Source organism: Coloeus monedula, assembly GCF_965178545.1.
Source record: "Coloeus monedula genome assembly, chromosome: 2".
Lineage (NCBI taxonomy): Eukaryota > Metazoa > Chordata > Aves > Passeriformes > Corvidae > Coloeus > Coloeus monedula.
In genome coordinates, this window is record NC_138782.1 from 80266725 (window position 1) to 80292170 (window position 25446).

At 37.3% G+C, this 25446-nt stretch overlaps 1 protein-coding gene across 1 annotated transcript; it reads right to left on the reverse strand.

The window, feature by feature from the left end:
• Positions 1-6072: 6072 nt before the first annotated feature.
• On the reverse strand, positions 6073-20096 carry MANEA (mannosidase endo-alpha). The gene is made up of 5 exons (XM_082303033.1): positions 20007-20096; positions 14206-14798; positions 10706-10815; positions 8342-8418; positions 6073-7047 (listed from the first exon to the last, which is right to left on the reverse strand). The coding sequence occupies exons 2-5, from the start codon at positions 14753-14755 to the stop codon at positions 6411-6413; spliced, it is 1374 nt and encodes a 457-aa protein (XP_082159159.1). The 5' UTR covers positions 14756-14798; positions 20007-20096; the 3' UTR covers positions 6073-6410.
• Positions 20097-25446: the final 5350 nt, after the last annotated feature.

Here is a 25446-nt window from a genome sequence, read left to right on the forward strand (position 1 = left end):
CAGCCATGGAACCCCCCCACTGCCTTGCCGTGGGCAGCCGGAGCGGCTCGGCTCTCCCCCCTCTCCACTGCGATAAGAAAAATTCAACATTCCAGCTGCAAAGCTGCAAGGCCGAGGTGAGATTAACCCTTTTACTGCTGTGAAGAGCTGAAAACCTGAGGGAAGAGAGAGAGAGGAGATGCTTAAAGCTGAAATTCTGTTGTGAAGCTATGATATATCAGAGTATCCTGTTGTAATTTCATGAAGATATGGGGGGTGGAGTGTTCAGCTCGTAAGCAAAAGCACCTGCGCTGAGATAGGCAGATGCTGACGCAGCTGTAATTTCATGAGAAGTTTGGACAGGGAGAGATGGACCAGATGAGGACTTTTGCTCCCAACGGGAAAGGAGAAAACCTCAGTCCCTAGAGATGAACCTGATGAGGACTTTTGCTCCAAATGGGAAAGGAGAAACCTCAGTCCCTAGAGATGCTCCCAGAGATAGTCATAACGATGAAGATGATGAAGACCCTTTGCTCCCAGGGAAGGAGAAGGGCCTCTGTTTTTGTTTCTGAACGGCTCAACCTTAAAATTGTACCCCAAAAAACTTCAGGAGTGGACCCTCGAAAGCAGTTGCGGGAAAAGCTGCAAGTCGGGGGAAAGGACTCACACGCAGGCAGAGAGACTCCTCTTCCTAAATGGACTGAACAATATTTGGAAGTGGGCGGCTGTCTCGTTGTGATAATGTTTTCATAGCATGAGCAAGAAGAGACTTCTCTTTCTAAATGGACTAAACAAGGTTATTATGGAAGTGGTAAACAGACTGAACATCTTAAGGGTTGTCTTTTTACATTGTCAGTGGGAGAAGGGAGGAAGGTGGGGGGAGGAGGAGAGTTCTGAAGGTGGTGTATTTTTTTTTTTTTCCCTTCTTTTAGGTCTGTTAATAAACTTCTTTATATTCTTTCAAGTTTGGTGCCTGCTTTGCATTTCTCCTAATTCTTATCTCACAGCAGATAAACAGTAATGAGTATTTTGGACCAAACCACTACACTAAATTGGTGTTTCCGCCCAGTTACAAACTGAACCCGCGACAACAGGTATGTGCATAAGTGCAAATTTCAAATAGACCTTGTGTTGATTACCTTTAGCATCTCCTGAGACAGAAAATTTTCAGGAAATTTTTGCACTGTGGAGCAAAACACCTTAACTATAGCAGAGTCACTTACAATGCAATACGCCAAAAGAAATATGAGGTGATTATACATTTTTAAATATATTTGACTTGACTACAGAAATACACAATACTATGTGTGTGAATTAGCTTTAATTTCTTTCATACCAGTGTAGTTAGTTTGCTGGAAAAACAAAACACATTCTTCAAACACCAAGGAGGTAATTCCACACTGAAAATAAAATGGCAACACTTTACTTCTGGACTGTTAATACCTGAAGAGCACAATATACTATCAGCATGCAACAAATACTTCATTCACCCTTCTGTAATAATCCGTTGTAAACCATTCTCCTGTAAGGCTAATTATTTGTGCACCCATCCCTCCTAAACTTTCGTATGAACTGCAAACTTCAGCTTTACTTTGTCAACATACACTTGTACCTCAGGACTCAAAAGACACTCGCAACACTATGCAGTAGTGAACTCAGCAGCCTAATAAGATGCAATAAAATCAGACCTAAAAACTTCAGGAGTCTTGTCTGTTTAAAAAATTGTGGTAAGCCTGTTGTTTTCAGTCTAAGTTCTACACACACATAGTAATAGAAAAATAAAAATTAACTTTCAAAACCCATATTATTAAAAGACCCCACTATCACACACTCCTTTCAAAATCACAATTTTTGGGCATATATTTATTGTTCCTGAAAGCACACATAAGCAAAAAGGTCTTCTGTAAATATCAGAGGGAATTAAAACCACTGCTTACTTAAAAGTAGCAGAACCCAGTTTGTAATTTTATTACAATATAGTACTTTAAAAATAATGACTTCAGGTATATGCACATATCTAAATAGACACACACACAGATTGTTTTGTTTTTATGTAAGCAAATTCATCTCTGTCACAGTCATGTAGGGTATTAAAAGAAATGTATTTTTTATTTGTGTTCAATGCATATCAAAGATACACTATCCATTCACAACAAATTCACCTATACAATATCAAATTCACATCAGGCTTTTCTGCTGTGCCATTAATCTTGTAGATTCTCTTTACTGAATATTCCAACTATGAAATCTTAGAAATACAGTCACTTTAGAAATTTATAGAACATTTAACATGCTGGTCAAAAGTAAAAGATAAAAAGAAATGAAACACTAACACAATTTTAACCAAGTAGAAGGATGAAGACAAGTACTTGGAGGACTGGGAGAGAGATTTTCATCTTACATTAAGCGGCAAATAATTCGTTTATAAATGCTTTATTTCCTCTTTTTTAGGTTCACAAGATTCAGAAAAAAAGTGCCCCAAGTAACAGGAAGTCCTTATCCATGTGCCTGGAGATACATTTACTGTCAACAGAGCTGAAGACACTCCTGAGAAATGTTTTCAATTGAATCCAAGAACCGTTAATGTGTTAATTCAAACTATGCAGAGCAAATACATATCAAGTTTTATATTAAAATGTTTTCACCGAAGAACCTTCTGCTTCAACAACCTCTTAAGAGACAAATCACTGGCACCTCAAAAGAAATGCACTAGACAAATACAATGAACATCACTGCAGAAACTATATTCACAATGATCTATGGCTTGCCACTAAAATAGTAACAGCATCAGCACGTGTTTTCCCACAACATTCAGTACAAGATTAGAGATCTGAGAAACATGCGCTACTATACAAGATTTAATACACATTCTTATTTCAGAGTTGATGCACTAAGCTTCAGTTCTGAGACAGCTCACAGAACTAAAATAATTTACTTGATCATAACTGACAGAAGCAGAAATGAAACTATAGATTTTCTTTTAAAAATATGTTCTCTTTTACCACAAGGACTTGCTACTTGTCTAGAAACCATTTACCCCCTGGGGATACTCAGTCAGTAGTATGTGATTGATTACTTCAGGTATTTCTGTATCTGCAGAGGCATACCATGGCATGATCTCTTTTAAATCTCCCCATATCACTCTAAGTACTATGAAATAACAAGATGAATCAATGCATTTAATCAGTGTAAAAATATTAAAAACAGTCATTACAGTATTTTTTTCAGTTGGCCAAGAAGTAAAAGTCATGGGACACCAAAGTGAAATAGGATCTAGATAGTCCTTAAATCTATTTCAAATCTCAAAATGAATACAAATGTACTTCCCTGCCTCTAAAGTCTGGTTGCACGCTGGAGTCCCCTTTTTTTTTCCCTACTGTAATCTTAAACCTTGAAGCAACCACCTTCTTAAATACATTCACTTTTCTCCTCCCTTGCCCCAGTAACTGTGCCTTTGTAACAATCTTATTCCTTTGCATCTGTACAAACCCTTTCCCACAGACCTATTTTTACTCAAATTTCAAATAAGTATCACAGCTGCAGCAATAGTCCATAAGCAACACTCTCCACTCCCTATAAGAAGAAGCAGCACACTGATTTGCTTTAAGTACAGAGAAAGTATTGGGTCAGGCTAGTGGGGTAGTTCTAGTAGCTGCTATTCCATCAGCTTTCCTTAGGATCATCAAATTCAATTCTCAACTCTGAAATAATATGTGAGGTTGCACATTTATGTTTTAAAACACATCAAGCACATAAAAGCACAGTAAGTGTTCAGGGGTGATGAATTTCTAGGCACTTAATTTTCAATATTTTCTACAGAAATTCTGTAAATTCTTCTAAAGGTCCCATTAGACATCAGCGTGCCATGACCCAAATCACTTCATGGCAAGAGCTAAATGATACCTTTACAGCAATTACAAAAGTCTTTCAGAGTAATGAAGATCCATTACATTGTTACCATAAACTGTATTTTAAACAAGACAGATCACCTCAGTTGTACAATACCCTACGACAAATTTCAAATGTTTCTATACACAGCAACAAAGGAGTGACTTTCACAGTCACAAAGAAAATAAACTGCCACCAGCAGAAAGTAAGGGCTGAAAGGTGAGTGCAAAGTTGTCAAGACCAGTAAAGTGCTCAGATAACTACAGTGAGAAAAGACCAGTGGATGACAAAAGTTTAAGCAAAGAGAAAACAAAGAGACTTGTCCTTTGGAAAGGTTTGATTTCAGAAGACTTTTTAGTAACATATGCAAAACATTTAATTGTTCCCTCACATTTAAAATAAATATATGGACTCTGGGCTGTAAAAGCATAAACATAGAACAAATTATAAAAATGAGTTATGTATAGCTATTTAAGGGCTTTATAGTAAAATAAGTAATATCAGATTCCTTAAAAAAGGGAGTAGTTATCTTGGAAGTGGTAAAAATCTAACAAGTGCTTCTTATGTCTCAGACACTATTTTTTGACTGTGGTCATACCTATGTCTATGTCAATTTATCCACCTGAGAATAGGCAAAACAAAACGAGCGTTAGTAAACACTTCTTTCAGAGGCATTTCAGACCTTGCAGAAATGCAATAGGAAAATTAAAAAAAATATGAAGAGAGATTAATAAGACTCCAGTAACTCTAGAGGCACACTTCAACATGCCAGGCTATATATCTGCCATGCAATTTCTGTATTTTTTCAAGCAGCTAAGGGCATTAGATGACACCTCACTGCTTGAGCAACTGCAGAGAAATGACAAGAAAACTAAACTGTAAATAAGTAAGAGATATATAAACAAACCTTTTTCATACCAGAAAGACTCTAGAAAAATATAGAGGTAACAGGCTTGTATTTATTTGGAATGACAGTTCTCTGGAAAAAACATAGTAGTTTGGTTTCTGTTTTAACAGAAGTCCTCCCATTCACCTTACCACTTAACGGACAGATTACAGTGAGATCTGAGTAAAGAGTGTCATTTTCATGGGTTCTGCTGAAATAAATTGAATTCTGATTGTTACTAGTGGTCACAACAGTTTCAGCATATGAACTAAAACACAGGATCAGCACCTTATACATAGATTAAAAAAATAAAATGAACAACTAAGAAAGAATCCACTTTGCTAAGTTTAAACACTTACCGCAAATAAACAAAACACTGCAATTTCCACTATTCCAAAGTTTAGGGCTTTTTTATTAAATTCTACAAAAATCCAAAAAAATGTATTGCTGAGGAGGTATGTCTGTGTGACTTGAACCTTTCAAACCTCATAAAAATGCCAGTTAATAATCACAACATTTGGCAAGTGAGATTCTCAGGACTGAAAATACTCAGTTCCAGCCACACCAGAGTCTTACAGATAGCATTGGCAGAGTGCTTATCTGAATAACAGAAAGATTTTAGTATCTACAATTCTGAATTCTGGACTAAATGGACTAGATGAAAAAGAGAAATCTCAGATTTCAAATTAAACAAATAGGTAGTAGCTCTCATTGCTACCAAACTAGGTTGCTCCTAAATCAGAAACAAAAAAAGTATTTCCTACAATTATTGTTATTGTAGGACTAGTAGGATATTAGGTTTATTTAAGTTAAGTTTAGAAACTTTAAACATTTAAAAAAACCACACTAGATCTGTGTCTGCAGTCAATTAGCAGAAAACACATAATAATAGAAGTTTTAATAAATTTTTTGCATCTTTAGGGGTTTTTTCCCCTCAAAAAATATTTTCCACTTGAACTCAAAATTCTTTTATTTTTAATTCAAAGTAATAGAAAAGAAATGTTCCTGGTTGGTATCCAGTAATCTGCAAAAGTCTACACCACGTACCAAACAGAAAAAATGTAAGTAAATTAGAAATCTTTCAGCAGTTCTTTGGAACTTTCTTTCAAATACTTTTTTTTCCTTTTAAACAAAACCCAGTGGTGTTGCATCACACATAACTCTTCAGTGCTTTTACCAGAAGCTAGTCATATGTCAAGAACTCTGTGTGCAAAGCATTAAAAAGCATAAATGTAGATTATTCCACACACTATAGACATGCATCCTGCAAGAAGCTATGAGGATTTAGATTACAGCATCAGTTTGATTAGAAACACAGGAATAAAGGAAGTTAAGGAACTGTGCCAATTTTTTGTTATACTTTGGTCATGTAGAGTTATCCCATGCAGATGCTCTGAAAACTCAGCATGCAAGTTACAAAGTAAAAAAAAAAACCCAACAACTGAAAACAACAAACAGCTTTCCCTGAATATTTTTGAACTAAAATATCCAGTAAGACATAATTGCTAATATTCTCATAATCTTTTTACTTTTCAAAATTAAAATTCAGTAGTAGTGCATATACATTCAAAAGATATAATAAAGACATCTAGTAACAGATTCCTCAGCTCTCAATTTCTTTCTTAATGCAGTCAATGCATTAGGAAACACAACCAGCTCACATAAGCCACTGTTCTTGTTCTTTTCTGTACTTCTCAGACCACTTCTGAGTAAGCTCTAGGTAAACATTTGGTTTATGGGGTTTATAATCAAGGTAAACTACCTGTCCAGTCCGTTTAGGGACAGCTTTTTCAATCTGCGTTCCCTCGTGCCATTCATTAAAAGATGTAATGGAAATAATTTCTGGTCGCACCAGAAGCGCTGCACTGAAGGCAGTCTCGTAATACTTCCCGTTGACACGGTTCCGGGTGTTGTGGTTGTTCCATGGTCGGATACTGGTATCAATATAACCTGGCCCCACACTTGGAATAAACATTAAGTTGTTACTATCACAAAAGGCTTTTAAACCTGCCCAATTATGATGAGATGAGCCGTAGGAGAAGCCATTGGTGGCAAAGTACGTGTACATTCCATCAAAACCGCTTCTGTGAATGTCATGCTTATGTCTTTCTTCTACAAGAAGTGCAATGAATAATGCATCATATGGAGTATTTCGAATACTCTGGGATCCAGAAACAGTTAAGAGATTTGCCCATATTTCAGGAATTGTTACGTAAGAGTCATAGACATAAAACATGGGAAGAAGTCTGCCTGTGCTGGTCTTATGCCTGTAAAAGGCTGGATGGCTTCCATATCTATAAAGCAAACAAGTATTGTTAAGACAAAATTTGCCATTTGGAAAACACACTGTTGTACAATCTGAGATGAAGACTTGTCCTAAAAACTAATTTAAAAAGGCAGGGCATGGACTTTGAAACACAGCAATCCATATCCACTTTCAGTCCAGTGTTTGCTGAAGTATCAAACAGTAACTCTTCAAAGAACCTTTAAATTACTACAATTATTAACTGTCCTGGGTTTGGCAGGGACGTTAATGTTCTTAGTAGCCGGTAGGTACAGTGGTGTGGTCTTTTTCATTTAGCATGAGAAAAACGTTGATAACACACTTATGTTTTGTCTGCTGCTAAGTAGTGCTTACTCTAAGTCAGGAACTTCTCAGCGTCTCATGCTCTGCCAGTGAGGAGCTGCACAAAAAGCTGGGAGGGAGCAAGGCCAGGACAGCTGATCTGAGCTGGCCAAAGAGATATTCCACACTTCAGCACGTCATGCCCATATATAAACTGAGGGAGTTACCTGGAAGGGGGCTGAACATTGCTCAGGGCTGGGCTGGGCACTGCTCTATAGGTGGTGAGCGTTTTGTCTTGGGTTCTGTTACCCTCTCTCCTTCTCCTTTCCATTAACATTCTTAATAATACTACTGACATAATTATCATAATACTATTTTGTTTCAATCATCAGATTGTTCTTATCTCAACCCACAAAGTCTATCTTTTCTTTCTGATTCATCTCCTGAGTGCTGGGGGGTGAGAGGGAAAGTAAGCAGCACTGGTGGTACCTAGTTGCTGGCTGGGGTTAAACTGTGACAGTAACTTACTGTCAAACTGCGCTATAGTTATCAGTTTCCTCTGAAGGGCAGTTCTCTAATTCAGTGTGAAATAAAGACAGTCTAAGCAGCACTGATAAGCAAAACAACTAGTAGCTGTACAGATTTTGTCAAGATAAATTAAAATCATTAGAGGTCAACACAATAAGTCTCCATTTGCTAGTTTGTCACTATCAAAATGTACATTTTATTTAATTTAATTTATATAACATGTTGCTATCTGAAGTATCTGCTTTAAACTAAAGTATGACCTGTGATATTAAAGAATGTTTGAAAGCAATTTTGAGAATCTATGTAGAAGTCACACTTCAGTATTTACAAAGCAGACTGAGTTTTACACCACTGAAATATTAACAAAGTTCCTTTCAGTTCTCTTCAGTCTCAGCAGACATTCTTATGTATTTTTACAAGCTTTAGATAATATGCAGAAGTCCCCTAAACCAGCATGTAAGAAACCCCAAAGGAAACCATCTGGAAGAACTCACTTGTCAATGATGTACTTGACATTGTGGTACATGCTGCGATCATCTCTGTCTTTGTAAGGTTCGATGTGAAAAGTGACCTGAAAGATGAAAACGTAAGAGCAACACAAACGTAAAACACTACTGAATACGTGGGCACTGGGTATTGTATGAAGTAAGTACCAGTCACAAAAAATACAGTTGTTTATAGACCCAACAAATCATCAGTCCATAATGAGAATAATCCAGCCCTAGTACAACTCCTGCACTACTGACATCAGAAGCTTCAGATCCCAGGAAGGTTTGGTATTAAATACTTAGGTTTTTTACATTAAAACAGAACACTGCTTTTGTTTTCCCTAGGCTACAGCAAGTGGTAATCATGCTTCAGAAAACTTAAAAAGCTACAAAACTTAAAAATTAAAATATTATCTACTTGAAGGTCAAAGAACTGATAAACTAATGAAACATTTTAATATTTAATTTCTAACCAATATATTAAAATCTGCTAAAGATAATGCTCCAAGGGTAGTTTTCAGAGTCATAATACATTTTAAGATACGGGATACGAAAACTTCAATTTAAAATTTTATAGATTTATCAACAGCAATAAGCTCTTGGAATTAAATCTAATATAATGTACTGCTACTGCTCTGAATGTCAAACTTGAAGCTTATGGAATTGATTAACTGATATGTGTGAATTCCAATGTAAAAATAAATTCGTTTTCAAATATACAATCATGGCAGAATACATTACATTAATCAAAGCAAGTTTTTCAGAAGCAATTTAGAGCAGAATGCACTTAATAATGTCTTTGACAACTCTGCAACAGCAGAAAATTTCCACTGCAGAGCCAATCTCCCTATTAAGTAGAAACTATAGAAAAATAGTGTTAGACTAAATCACTAAGACTGACAGTAGAGGTTGAAGAGCACTATAATTTCATCTTTCATTTCCAACTATCAAAACCAGGCAAATCGAAAGGGTATATCTTCTCCCAGACTTCTACTTAGCAGACATAATAGAAACGTATTTTGTACACTGGCTTTGGTCTACTGAGACTCCTAACACTTACTGTAATAACTTACTAGTGCAAGAATGCTTAAAAACATTACAGTGAAGGTAGCATTTCCTGCAATATCTATACTGAGTATCTGTATTCCAGTAATTCTTCCAAGTGGTAACAGCAGCTTCATCCACATTCCAATCATTACCATACTATTACACACTGTTGTATTTTCCTTGGTAGCTTATTTCATTTTGCCCTGACTCCTTTGTGACTTGAATGTTAACAAGTTCTTTTAGGTGAGAGCAAACTCCATTAGATGGTCTGAAAATTTTGGGGAAGGATAATACCTTTTTCTGTCTTTTTAATAATTTATTATTAGATAGTGCAACCTATGTCACATAATGCAAATCGCACAATATTTTTAATAGTTTCAAAATTACTTCTGTATCCAATTTATTCATCCTGTTTTCCTCCTGCTTGCTAAGGAATCTAAAGTTACCCCAAGTGACAGGAAATGTTCTCTGAGATCCTGCAACTTGCATGACCGACTAAAACCTGAGCAGATGAACAGCCTGTGTTTTCAGTACACAGTACAGACAGCACACTCCAGAGATGAAACACATGCACCTACTTAAAAAGTCAAATTTATTACTGGAGAGATTAAAATGAAATGCACATTCCATTACAACAAAAGGAAAATACAAATTTTATTCTAAAAATAAAAAAAACCAAACCACAATTTAAGATTCTACTGATCAATTCATGTAGTCTTTAACTGACTTGATATTTCACCTATTTTAAGAAGTCAGTAACTTAGCCTTTCTATCCTGTCATGCCCTGAAGTAACCCTGAGTCTCTAACCTTACAATCCAAGGCAAATGTTCCTGGTACCTTCTGGAATAAAGACATTCATTCAAACTAGATATTCCAAATCTGTCTTTATTGCTCATAGATGCTCACTCCGACCTCTATGATCAGGTGCTAGCAAGCTATGAAATAATGCAAAACGAAGATAGTCTTTCTTCTTTCTCAAAGGTCCTTAGTTTATAGCTCACTGTACTTCACAGTATTTTGGAGTATGTAATACTTCCCTCATCTCCCAAGACTCACTGGAAAAACAACATAATGTCTTATTTTAGAAACTGTTTCCTGAAAAGAAATTAAAAAAAGTAAAAATCCACAAGGCACAGTATGCCTTAGATTCTGCAAGCTAAAGCAGATTATAATATTTATTCTACTTACAAGGGAATATTACTCAGGTCCTACCAAAGTCCAGGGCAATTCAATGGCTTCTATGACCAAAATGAAGTGCAGTATAATACTGAGGTTTACTTTCCTAATTACTTTCCTATTTTATGCATTTAGAAATACTTTACCTTTAGATTATATTTTTGTGCATAGTCCAAAACAACTGGAACCAAATCATCAGTTGGTTCTCCATTTTCATCAGCCATACCTGGTGGGTACCATGAAAGCACTATTACACCTGGAAATACAAAACTTGAGTTTTAAATCATGTTGTTTAATATATTACATGTATACTGTAACACTGTAATGAGTTACAATTATTGATGTGAAAGCAACATAATATAAATCAGAATCTCAAATTACTTTTTAATCAGTTACAAAATCTCAGTATTCTCAGAGTGGATTTTAACTCCTCTCTTTGTTTATAGGACTACAAAACAAACAGTGGTTAGATCATTTGTCAAGGGAAGAAATCTATACTCAGTGTCCTAAGCCTAATACTTAAGAGCTGTTCCCTCCCACCTTTCAGCACAGCATTCCAACCTTCAGGTTGTTCAAGAGGAAAAGAGTGCTCCCCACAAAGGTATTATAGCTATGCCACGATACAGTCAGAGAGTATCAAGATGCATGGCTTATAGAACACTCAAGAGATGATGGCTATGCATGTGATGAGATTTTTATCTTATGGAATTTTATTCACCACCATATTTCTTCATTGTACCTCTGGCTCTACTACAAAACAACCATTTAATACTAGAAGTAGTGACTGCAATCCCACAACCTTCTTTCTTGCTGGTACAGTTCCTATGGTGTAATCCACCCTTCCACGCATGTGAAACTAGTTTTTAAATTTATTATCTTCAAAAATGCTTCAGTAACTCTCAATAATTTAAGGATGCTACCAGTCCTGTGCAGAAAAAATACAACAAATACCATGTTTTCATATTATAAATTCTTCTGATGCTCTACAAGAAAGCAAAAGACCACATACCTCTTCAGAAAGGCTAAACCCTTTCCTTCTAAAATAAAATGCTGTCAGATAAACAAATTAGATCTCTTAGATGCACAGCTGGAAACAATATCAAAAAGAAGCCAAGTCTGAAAGAAGTACATGAAATACTGATGTAGAAGTATTTTCCTAACAATGGAATGCAGAACATATGGAAGAATAAGTCAATGTGGTTCTTTTTAACTAGGTAATGATTTAAGTACATGAATAAATTTACTGAGCTAGGAAAGTATATATTCTAAATTCTACCTACTTGACTAACATTATAACATTTCTGACCAACAACTTCCAACAAACAATTCCAAAATTAGGAAAAAGAAATCATAAATTACAGTGAAAACATAACCACCTAATATCCAAACCAGAAATTTGTGCTCACTACACACAGAAGGGAGTTCAACTACCCTTAGGCACATTCTCTCTGCATTTTATCAAAAAGAAAATCACAAATAACAGATTATCACAAGAGACAGTCTGCTCCAGGAAAGCAAAATGCAGTATTTTACTGCATTTTATCAGATTATCTTTTATTTCACACAAAAGAAAAGGACTAAATGCAAATGAGTGAGGTATAAAGCAGAACAGCAGCAACAAATTTGGGTATCTTGAATACATCTGACAAGATCCTCTTTTACACCTTTAGGAAATACATAAAAGTTCAGGAGACAGAATTGTTGATCAAGGAATCTAAATTCACATTTGCTTTGGTCTTTTCCTGAGAAAGACTACTAAACATTTTCTTTCCTGTGGTTAAAAAACAGTTATGACCCCTTCAAGAGTCTAAAAAAAAGGGATGGACTTGACACTAAAAACAGTGTTATAAATTTTTTAAACCAGAATAGTCACTAAAGACCAAAGTGGACTATCACAAGAAAAGACTGGTGCAAAAAAATAAATTTCCCCAAGCAATCTCAAGAATAAAATCTACTGTATTAATCTGTAAAATATTAGGAAATTAATAGATAAGGAAAGAATTTTAAAATATAAGAAGAATACAGGGAAGCACTGTATGAGACTACTGTTGCCCCAATCTCTTATATGCCTTTGATCATTAGACAATACTGGCTGAAAGAACCACTTACATTTTTCTTTTTTGCATAAGATCCTTGATAAAGCCCTAAAAACAGCTAGAAAAAAAAAATTATGTGACAGAATGCAAGATGCAGTCATGGATCAGACACTGGCTAAGATAGAAAAAGAAGAAACTTGTAAATAGCCTCACAGCACACAAAAGATGAACAAAGCATAATTCTTAAAAAAATATGCAGTATTTGAAGTAGTGACTTGAGGGACAAAAGTTGATGATTTATGTTAGTCAAATCTAGATGAGAGAGAACAAATTAAATTGTACTTAAATCTGTAAGTCAGAATAACAGAAGGAAAAAGGTAACTCTTTGTCAGTAATGTTACAAAGAGTGTCACAGGAAGCCTGAACTACTCATTTGCATTGCTGAGTTTTACATGGAAAACTAACTGAAGTTACTAAAAAAATTGATTATGCAAAGCATTTTTCCTAGTATTGGCATCTATTCCACCAGCAGTTCAGCTTTCTTACACATCTGTACTAAGAGGATGAGAAACATTACAGATTCTTTTAAAGCTTGCCTTTATCACACTATCATGCATTATTTTGCTTCAGATAAGACTAAAACAGTGCTTATTGGCAACTTATATCTGAGATTTCTCTGGACCAGTCTTGTTACTCCTGTTGATGGAGTTATATTACTGAAGAGAGTGAGAAATTTCCTGTTTGTATTAACCCTTGTACAAAATAAAGGTTAGGTTAAAACCCGCAAGATAACAACAACCAAGAAGTAAACACTACACAAGTAAACATCACTAATCAAAATATAACAATTACATTAAACCTTAATGATTAGGTGAATGAAGGAGATTCAATACAAGGTGATTAGCAGTGTCAATAATGCTGTGAGCTCTGGTCATGTTGTTCCAACTACACTTACAGAAGCTGTTCAGAGTTTAGTATTAGCCTATACGACTGCTTATTTTAAAGAAGTTTAACACAAAAAGGACCATAAAGCCCAACAACAAGGAAAGACACAAAAAATATATTGACTATTCTTATGTATACAGTTCATCTTATTTAGAAAAAGTGAACATCAATTTGTATTGAAAGGAGGTAATTTTGGACAGTAACAATTAATACATAATTGTTATTGCACACACATCATTCAGAGAAAAAATAAACCCACTTATATTTGAACAGACTGCTCTTGAGCATGTTAGCATGGTTTACTGAAACCTGTTCTTTAAACTAAAGCATTCATCTCCAAAAATAAAATACACAGACAATGTATTCTAGTGAAGGTTTCTGTATTTTCCATATATGTTATCAGTGTTTAGCAGTAAGTCATGAAAAACATGTACCTACAGGATTACAAACACCATTCTTATGTTTCTTTGTTGTTACACTCATCAGACATGGCTTTAAAGATGTAGGTCTCAGTTGGGGGTTAAAACTCAGAGATATAAAGACATTTACTAGTTTCAGACATTTCCTGAATTACACAGAAAAAGAGAAGGATGGCTCAGTTGTGCTCATCCACATATATAAGGCTGGGTAAATGAACAACATGCTGAAATGTTAACATTCATTACCAGTAGAAGCTGAACGCATTTGTTTCATGTGGGCTTCTATGACAGTAGGGTCTTTGGAACTGTAAGATCCAAGTTCTGGATAAAAGTTGGCCCCAATGTCCTCAGGAGGAGTATGCCTTCCCTTTGGATAATTGTTTGCAATTTTGGGATCCCAATGTGGTAACAATGGATGATTCCAGTGAATATATTTACCATCGAACTGTGGATTGCCATACCAAGTATAGTAGAATATGTGAAAGTTATAATTAGGAGAAGACAGTTCCTCTTCCAGCTTTTTTACTGGAGACATAGATGCCTTCATAGTATTGACAGCAATGCTATGCAAATTACTGACACGTGTTACAGTATCTCCTTGAGCCCTATTTAGGGAATTCTGTTTACTGTCTAAAAGCACTGCCCGTTGTTGAAGCTCCGGCAACAAACCAAGTCCAAATGGATCCCCAAAGCCAGCTCTGTCAGGTCTCAGCGTCTTCAAAGCCATCATTATGGAGCAAATAAACAAAATAAAAAGCAACAAAATGATGCATGTTCTTCTGCGAAATCTTGCCATGATGTCATAGTTCAGAATCCCAACAGAAGGATTTTGGCCGCAACTGATCAAAAGACAAATATTTTCAAGTCAGATTTCTTACTACCTAGTATTCAGCAGTATGAAATGCTTCATTAAATCTCTACATAACAGAAATAACATGGAGAGAAATGTGATGTATACACTGACTGCATAACTAACAGACTTTGTGGGGGGTGGGGTACAAAAACAAAACCCCATTTCTTTATTTGAGAACGTGTCAGATTCTGAGGTTCTACCACCAAGGACTCAAATATTTTATAAACTATTTTACTTTTGAACTTAATTTTTATCCTTACCCAGGTAAATACCATGAAATAGAAATTCTGGTTACATTATTTCAGAACTATTATGTTTTGCAAATGCTATTCTGGTTGAAATAATAAAGAAAACAAGAAAAAAGCAAAAGACACAAAAGGAGAATAACATAGCAAAACAAGAGTAAAAGACAAAATGGGGTATGACTGAACTACAGCTTATGTTCAGAACACAGGTTTCATTTACTAACCTATTTACTATTGGCTAACCTATTGGCTTCAGACCAACCACTTTGTGTTTAGTTAACCAATATATTAACAAAACACTCTGGCAAATTAAATTCAAAACCATGATGCTTTGCAACTTCACAGATCTAAAACTCTAATTTTTTTTCTGAATCATGTAAACACAAAACAGCATAGCATTAAGGATGTACCTCAAGCAGAAAGCCTGCAAGTTAGCCGCTGGCAGCCAGTTACTACAATGTCACAGCTGCCTGACACTTCATGTAGCGTTCCAGGGCTAAATTCAAAACAAGACCAATGGTACACAACAAGATTTGAACCTTGAAAGTAAGGGGAAGAAAATCAGTGTAATGGAAAGCCTGATTACTTTATTTATAACTTTAATTCCTGTTTGACATTATCACAAGAGAACCAGAGAAAAGGATTAACAAAATTTAGGTTACCACAGAATTATGTGGAACAAGATTATGCATAAAACTGACAACACTAAACTGGAAAATCTAAGAATAAATTTCTGATTCAAGGGTCATTAGACATAACAAAGCTGTGATTTGTATTTCCGTCACTGACCTCCAAATTTTAGAATCTTATTTTAATTTACTGAGATATACACAGGTAATTTCAAAATACTTACGAATTATTTCACCTTAGTTTCCTACCAGTGTTATAGTGCATTAACATAGAGCTCAGTTGTCACAATATGCTGTTTGCTAATGCTATGATAATTTTAGATAAGGAATTTTAGAATATGCTTTTTAACAATACAGCCTGAATTGGATTAGCAATATTACACTGCCACAAAGGGAACTTCTGCTTCCATTTCCAATATTAATCCTCTCATCCTAATGTCTATTCCTACTTACTTTTGGGATTAATTTTGTTTTCACAGTAAAGTCACTCATTTACTTTAAGAGCAAAACCCTGTTAACATTTCAAAAATAACACAAAAATCCCAATACACTTTTACCTTGTTAGGGAGTGGACTCAGTTGAATCATTATCACAGCACTAAAGCCAACAAAGGAAAGATGGAGCAAGGCAAGACTATGAAAATGATGTTCATTTTGCCCAACTGGATTGTGAAACCATACATTTGGCTACTGTCAGGGAAAATTATTTTACAGCATATAGGCTAAGAGGATTTAACAACACTTTATATCAAATTACAGGATTCTTTTTCTACAGCTAACAATCCAGCCCACAATTTTAGAATTGTGTCAGAGATTATTTGGAGTACAGAACATCTTTCTTTAATAAGAAATTAACTCTAAATACACTCAAACTACCCCTGATATTTTTCTTTACCTTTTCAATCTTCTTTCTAGTACATTATGCTACCCCTACCTGGCAATTTAACTCAATTTTCACATTAGACAAACTGAAGTTTTCTGAAGGGTCAGGATTTTTTTTTTAGGGAAACAATATTATTCATCTGACTAATGTATTAATGTATTTCATTTAATTTAACCCCGATGCCTCTGATCTTCATTAAACAACATACAGGACTGCCAGCGATAAGCTACCTCTGCAATTATGATTTTATCTCTTCTGTGAAAAAGAATTCATGACTGCAATGTCTATAATTGGGATGTTCACAAGGTCTTTCGTTTGGGTTTTCCTATTCCATATCGAAGAAACTGTTCCTTTTTATTCTTGGTTGACATATGTGCTACTCAATTCAAGATTTCACTATTATTAAGTGATTTGTCTGAAGTGTCAGGAATTGATCTGGTGCTCCATGTTACTATTTTAGCAAGTATTTTTTCAATGGACTATTAAAAGTTGAAGTGTACTAAAAATGAGCAGCCTCCTTGACTAGCATTTAACTAGCATTGAGACAGACCTTGGTCTACCATAGCACATTACGAACTTCTGCTATGCTTAGGGTCAGCATCAAAGTGCAAAATTTCTAGAACAAGAAGTGATACCTATGGTAAAGGCTTCTCTTTTGGGCAGACATCAGTCTCAATGATGATAACATAATTCAGACCAGGCATAGACACGTATATGGTAAAAGGTGCATCGAAGAGCTACAGGTTGGCAGTGCTTTGTGTGCCATTTAATCTTGTTCAGATCTACTTTTCAGAGACAGTGACAGGTAAACTACCCTTATCAATGCTAGTGCCACAGCACAAGGGCAATATTGAGGAAACAGACTGAGCAAACATGCCCCGTGAAACAGCTACATGAAGTTATGTCTATTCTTGCAAGTGCAAAAACTTTAAAAATACATTTCTGATTCAACAGTCAGTAGACAAAGCAGCGCTGTGATTTTGTGTTTGTCATGGACATTTCAAATTTTAAGAGCCTGATTACAATTTACTGAGGTACATGTCACTCCTATAGACTTAGGAAGTATCTTATCTTGGACTTTTGGGTGTGCTTGGATCTAACAGGAATTGACTTTCTTGGAAGGAAAAATCCTGAATAACTTCAGCTTTATGCAGGTTAAGATCTTACACGCAGTTACTCTGACTCACTTCTGGATACTAACTCCATATTTGTTTACACATATAGACCTATCAGCCAAAAATGTAAGCAATTTGAGCTCTTTCTCTTGCCTACTCAATAAATTTTAAAAGAAAAAAACCACCTGTAACAGGTCAGAAGGAAGAAAGAGTTGGTTTAGATATCTTTCTCCTTTAATGAATCAGATAGTAGTTTCCTTCATTACATTAGAAAAATATGAAGCTTTACTGGGAAAAGTTAAAACCTGTATTTCCTCAGCATCCAGTTCCCTTCTCAAAACAAACAAAAAAAAATCTGACACAGTTATTTTACTTTTTAGTTTGTAAGCAATTACATAGAATTAAAAGCAAAAAATACATGTAAGTACATCCCGTTATGATCATCTCTATTCCAAATTAATTTGGGTTTTTTGGTAATAAATAGCATGAAATTCATCACAGTAGGCAAAATCTCAAGGTGTTCTTCTTAAAGCAACTCCTCCATGAAGAAAGAAAAGAAAAAGGGTCTATGAAAAAATCTCAAGTATTTTTTCCTATCTGTTCCCCAAACTTAATTGAATGTCTCAAGCTCTTACCTGCCAGTGATTTTTTTTCTCCCTCACTACCTCTTTTTATACCCTAAAGTTATTGTGCAGGGAAACCTTCTGTTTGTCCTTTCCACTAGATGAAGAAAAAAACATGCAGATGTACAGATGATGAACTTTTTTTCCTGACATGTTTCCCCAAATAAGAATGTTTCTTTAGTCAGAAAAAAAAAAAAAAAAAAAAAAAAAAACAACCAATAAAAGTGGTTGAAAGGGGTGATGGCGGTTAATTACTCTAGATAATTTTGGACAGACAACTCAAGTTTCAGTGCCCTGCCCAGTGGGTTGCTTCTTTCAGTTTTACAAATCCCAAAAGAGAAATATCCTATGCAAAGAAAGTAGGTTCAGATAAAACTGATTTATCTAGTTTAGTAAGAATCAGCAAATACTATAACTTATTTGCTTTGATGTTCCTTAACCATAACAAATGGAAATGCAATATAGAGGAGAACTCTGAAAATCTGATTTTATTGATCAAGGGTAAGGTCATCCAGAAGCTACTGAGGCTGGTAGCTCATGGATGGGATCAAAGCTTCTCAGCTAAGTTATCTAAGCTTACTTTCTACTAAGTTTTCCCAGCTCAATGAAACTGAAAACCCTGAAGTGACAGATCAGGTCTAGATAGAGTTGAAGCTCCTAGGCCTTAAAGCCCTGATTCTGGAGCTACAGTGCAGATGTGCACCTAGAAACATTAATTTAGTTTCCAACTGATTGACCAGGTAAGGTTTAGTAAACTGAGGACTGATAAGAGTGTTTAAAGCACCACATTTACAGAGCACATTTATTTACATAGCACGTTCTGATCTCACAAATAATAAAAAGCAACAGAGGCTGACCATATGTGTGGCAATGTCGTGAGTGTTTCTAGTATTAGAAAATAACAGGGAATTTCCCAAAAACTCTCTGTATATAAAAAGTCTTCTTCTAAAGCCTTTTTTTGAAAATAGCTTGAAAATCATTAAATATGGAAGAAGACATTAGATACAGCATGCAGAAACTTCATAGCTGTGCTTACATGCTAAAAGGGTTTCTTTATAAACACTTCAAATTATAGAAGATTTCTTTTTGCTCTACCCAATTTAGAAAGAGGCATTTGAAATGTGACAACCAGAAAACAGAAAATGTGATTTGAATTTAAGAAAGACAACAGCAATAACAAAACGAAACCCTTCTGGATTCTTTGCTGTAAACGTGGTAAGAGAGCCTCCAGCATTACACTAGAGTATTTGCCTTCAACACGCCAGCCTTCTGCTTTGAAAGGACATGGGAACACACCTAACTTAGAGCAGGTGCAGGCCATGAGAAGAAAGCGACCTTTACCAGCCCTCAGCGGGAGCTCCCCGGGGCAGTCCACGGCGGGGCCGCTGCAGAGCAAGGCTGCTTAACAAGAGTCGAAAGAAAGGGAGGGGAGCGGACCCAGCCCGCTGCGCTGCTCCCATCCCCTGAGCAAGCCACCGAGTTCCGAGAGGTCACACGTATCTGTCACTCTGCGGAGCCAAGAGCCAGCCCCCGCCACAAGGGGAGCATCAGCCGCGGGCGGGAGGCGCGGCGAGGCTTCCGCAGGAGGGAGGAGGGACGGCACCGCCCGGGGGCCGCAGCAGCCCCTCTGACAGCGGCCCCGGCTTCTCCCAGCCCCGAGGAGCCCTTCCCCAGTGCTCGGGGCCGGCGCTGCTACTCACCCGCGGGAGGCAGGGCCGCTGCCGGCGGGCGGGCGCGGGGGGGCCCCTGCGGGAGCCGCGCGGGCCGGGCCGGGGCCGCGTGGGCTGCGCCGGGACGGGGCGGCGGCGGCGCGTGCGCCAGGCGGGGCGCATGCGCGGGGCGGGCGGCGGGCGGCCCCGTTATCCCGCCCCGTTATCCCGCCCCGTTATCCCGCCCCGTTATCCCGCCCCGTTGTCCCGCGGGGAGAGGCACGCCGCGCTCCTGCCCTGGGCTCTGCGAGCGACGGACCTGCGCAGCTGCTGAAAGGCCGGGGCCTCCGCTGGGCATTCAAATTGCATTTGTTGTTTGGTTTTTTCTTCTTTTTTTTACCCGAAAGGTCTAAAAATCTTTCAGTTCTTCAAAAGGTTTTGCTGGATTGTTGTTTGCTTTTCAGCCGCGAAATGGTAGTCACCCGGATCCGTGTAGGATGAGATCATCGAGTCCAAGCTATGACCGAACACCACCCTGTCGACTCGACCATGGCACTGAGTGCCACATCCAGTCTTTCCTTAAACACATCCCAGGGATGGTGGCTCCACCACCTGCCTGGGCGGCCCATTCCAATGTCTAATCACCCTTCCTGTGAAGAAATTCCTGCTGATGTCTAACCTCAATCTCCCCTCATGCAGTTCACGACTACGTCCTCTAATCTTGTCGCTGGTTGCCTGGGAGAAGAGGCTGACCCCCCCCCCCCCCCCCTCCTCACCTGGCTCCTTTCACCCCCTAAGCTTCTCCGGGCTAAACAATCGCAGCTCCTTCAGCTGCTTCCCATGGAACGTGTGCTCCAGACCCTTCACCTGCTTTGTTGCCCTTCTCTGGACAGAGATGGGCAAGTAATGGCTGGATAAAGCCCGGGGCTGGAGTCTGTGTGCGATATGTATGGCACCTCTGCACCCTAAAGGTGGTGTTTTACATTAGAGTAGGGTGTTCAATACAGTGATACATTGAGAAAGTCAGTGCGCCGGGGTAATTGCGCATCCTTGCACCCTGTCAGCTATATGGGAATAAATCAGGAAAAAAAAATGTGGATAGAAGTTCAATAAATAATCCTGTTATACAGTCATTTTGTAGTTACCTATAATTGCAATAATATAAAAAGGGCTTCACTGATCTTTCATGCACCAGCATGTCGTGTGGGCTTTATACTTTTTTCCTAAGCAGTGAAAATCGGTTATGAATAGTTGTCATAATGAGATTAATAACCAAATCAATGAAAAAAATATATTCTTGTGTACTGTAACAACAGAAGTCTGAACAGCAGAAGAACACTTGTATGATTGCAGATTGACTCAATGCAAATTGTTGCACTAGGTAAACATCACAATCTTCCCATTGAATCCAAACGTTTCTTCCCTCTGCCATATGAAAAATGACTGTAATGAATTGGACCCCTGTATTTTAGATTGCCTGATTTTTTGTTAAGAACGTCTAAGCCATGAGAGTGAGTACAAACACTGATCAGAACTGTGGTTTCATTGAAATCAATAGCAAAAGTCTGATTGATTTCGACAGAGACAGGATTTAACCTCATATGTGAATGAAAAGACTTGGAATTAGTGTCTCATACTGTAGCTATAAACAAGTAAATTCAATAGCTCCCATGGTTCTCCTTGAGTTCTGAGAAAATTGAAGGAATTGTTGCATGATGTTTTCTTTATGCTGTCTGAGAGATCTTATGGGAAAAAATATTTGCAGTAATTCTAATTTCTAATATTTATTGCATTTATCTGAATAATTTCATTAATGGAGTGTGTAGCAAGTGATTCAGAAATGTCATGCCTCAATAATAAATTAGTTGGCATATGAATAGTCTGGAGATCAAACCTTGATATCTGTTCTATTTCCTTACAGTCTCCCCAATTTTTTCTTTACTGTTTTCTTTCTTTTGTTGCCTTTTCCTCTCTCCTTTTTTTCCTTCTTTCCTTCTTTGCTTCTCTCTTTCAAAAGAAAAGGTATTGTAGGGGTGCTCTTCACTTCTGTTTTATGGAGGACATAACTTTAATTTTCATTTTCTCTTTACCATGTGGAAGAACTTGTAGTGGAACTAAGAAAATTTGTTTGAAAATAAGAAAATCAGAAAGTTTAAGAGTGTAAAAAGTAAATCTGAAGCATTTTATCATGTCCCATTAAGAGTATGTGTTTACTAGCTAAAAGTATACTAATATTAGAGAATATAAAAAAAATCATTTAATCAGAAGAAAGAAATCCTAAAAGTTGTTGTTCTGGCATAGTTCTATTATGTTAGAGGATTTTTGCTGATTAGACTGAATCTACTGGCTAAGATTTCAGAAAGCAACAAAAAGAAACCCAAATCACACAACTTCCTCCAAGCCTTTTTGCAAGGAAATGAAGTAATTATGTTCAGTTTAAGTTTAGGTGGAACAAGGGATGTTAATATCATTGTGGTAATATTACTGATTAACTTTCTTTTTTAATGTCTTGCATTATATTAATTTTTCCTCCTTGGTCTTGTGATTGCTATTTTTTTCTGTGTAAGATCAAGATATACTTTTCCCTAGCCTGCCTTCTGATATTCTTATCTTTCCTGTGGCTTCCATTATTTTCTCCTCCATTATATCCTGTGTCTTCTAACTTGTACTGTATTTATGGATATAATAGCTGTGATAAACTGTTCTGGCTTCAGAACAATCACAGAAGAGGGAATAGTCTGTGCATGTAGCCTTTCTTTCTATTCTCTATAGTCCTATCTGTCTCCAAATCATGAATCTCTCTATTTTCCTTCCAGTAATCATTCTTACACCAGAGCTCCTCCTTCGAAGTTTCGTGAATCTCTGCCACTTTATCTGATACATAGCCATCTCTTTGAATTTTTCTTCCCTGAGCCTCTTACTGCTGCATCCCATATTTTTCCTGAGCAGAAGCTAAAGACAACCTTTCTTTTATGCCACAAAAGCCAGTGGAAAAGTGATGGTCCATTTTTCACTGGAAGTTTTCTGTAGCAGTAGAAATACAGTAACAGTTTGGTTCTATTTGGATAACTATACTTTTGCTTCTTTACCAATTCCAAAAGATCACTTTGAAACAGTAAATACTGGCTACACAGATGATTTAGAGAAATGAAAGCTCTGATTATTTGACTTCAGTAATTCACAGATGGATTACCTGACAGCCATCCAAGGAGAGCTATAGATCTTCAAACTGCAAATATAAACAAGCTTTATTAAAGCTAATACTCATTTTCTGTCATGAAACTAATCTCTTATTTATTGAATGGTTTCTTGAACTGTGTGTATGTCATGGTTTAAGCCCAGCCAGCAAGTCAGCCCCACACGGCCACTCAGTCTCTCACCCTGGGTGGGAAGGGGGAGATAATCAGAAGAGGAAAAGTGAAAAAACCTGTGGCTTGATATAAAGAAAAGTTTGACAAGTAAAGCAAATGAAGTAAAATGAGGATTTCATTCATGACTTTGATTTGGCTGGCAGGTGTTCAGCCATTGCCAGGAAAACAGGGCTCCATCACACGTAACAGTGGGTTCAGAACACGAACACCACTGCTCCAGAGGTCCCTGCTTCCTTGTACTTTCCCCAGCTTTATATGCTGAGCACGATATCCAGCACCCCATGGTACTGGATATCACTTTGGTCAGTTGGGGTCACTGTCCCAGCTGTGTCCCTCCCAACTCTCTGTGCACCCCCAGCCAACTCACTGGTGGGGTGGGGTGAGAAGCAGAAAAGGCCTTGACTGTGTAAGCAGTTATGAAATACAGTTATCAACACTGCTTCCAGCACAACTCCAAAACATAGCCCATACTAGCTGCTGTTAAGAAAATTAACTATATCCCAGTCAAAACCAGCACAGTGTATTGTAGGGTATGCCCAGCCACTGCCCTGGAGGAACGTCTGCTGTGATAAGGAGAGTGCCTAAACCTCCCAGCAGAACTCCCCTGGAAAGGGAGCTACTCTTCAGTTACGGTGAGAAGAAGACAAACCCAGAATCCTCTGGGAGACCCTAAGCAGATCCTTTGTAACCCATTGGCCCTCACCCTCTGACACCCACCCCCTGTATCCCTATAAAGCTGGCCCCCTGCCCCTGTGAGGGCAGAGCGAGCTCATCCCTGGCCTCCCCTTCACTGGACTAATAAAGCTGCCTCGTGCGGAACAGCTACACGGGCCTCTCGTCTCTCTCTCCCTGGTCTGGATTGGAGGCTGCCCTGCAGAGCTGAGCTGGAATCACGAGCTGACAGTCACTAAAGAGCTGACAGCTTTGCACAGGCCCTCCAGCCAGCAGCTGAGGGAAGACACCGGGCCCTGGGAAGACGATCTCTTTTGGGACCATCTCTCCGGACCGGTCACAGCTTCCTTGGTCAGAGCTACTGACCCCACACCAGCTGCCGTAGTGTATTAGAGATTTGTTCCAGCCTTTCAGAAGTGAAACTATTCTATATGTATAGAAGTTATGTCATAGTCTACTGTAATTTTGAAATTTAAAAAAAAAGTGTTTCACCTTCAAAAACAGTGGGGCTTGCCTATTTTTAAATTTGTGTTGTGAGATTAAAAAAAAAAATCCAAGAGGATAAACTAAGAAAAAAGTTGTAATTATAGCCACTGATAACATACTGTACTCACATTAGAAAGTTCCATTTACTTTTGTATGTGAAGGTAATGTGTGCAAGTAGGAATTTCCTTTACTTACAAAGAGAAATAATCTAATGTAGCTAATAATTATACAAAGTCAAAATGTTAGTGCAGGAGTGCCTACCAAGCTTATTGAACTGTGTGCTGTTGTATGTATTGGATTTGTATGAAGGTTACTCATTGGGCAATGAGTACAGGAAATACATATCACATGATTTACGTTGGCACATATTGGGATGTGCTTTTTCTTTCTTTCATTTCATACTGTTTAAAGACCTTTTCTGGAAGGGTATAGCCAGATAAAACATAGCTCTTTCTAATACTCCTTTGTTAGAAATAAAGTTACATAACATCTTAGAGAGTGAGGGGAAAGAAATTTTTCTCTCTGCCCATAAAGAAAATTGTACAGAAAGAATTTATGTATTGTTCTTAAGAGTTTCCCTGAAGTACATATCTATCTGCAGATGTATTTTATTGCGATTCTCATCTCCTTCAGAAATTAGAAGCCTCATTTGTGCTTCCTCTCAGGTTAAATGAACTGTGAGGAGACAATGATGTTTCCTTCTTCTGGCAGAAAACATAATTCAGCTCAGGTAATCTTGTGCACTCATTTTTCCTTTTTCTTTTCCTTTTCTTTTTTCTCTTCATTTTTTTTTTTTTTTTTTTTTTTTGGTTATTTTTTTCAGTAATGGTAGAAGAAGAAATAGTTCTTCAAAGGACAAGAGGAATTTTGAGATTAGAGTGTGATATATGCTTTAAAAATAGCTGAGTTAGGTGATACTGGTAAAAAAAGGGGTCAAAGCAAGGGAGAGTTTTAAAAAATAT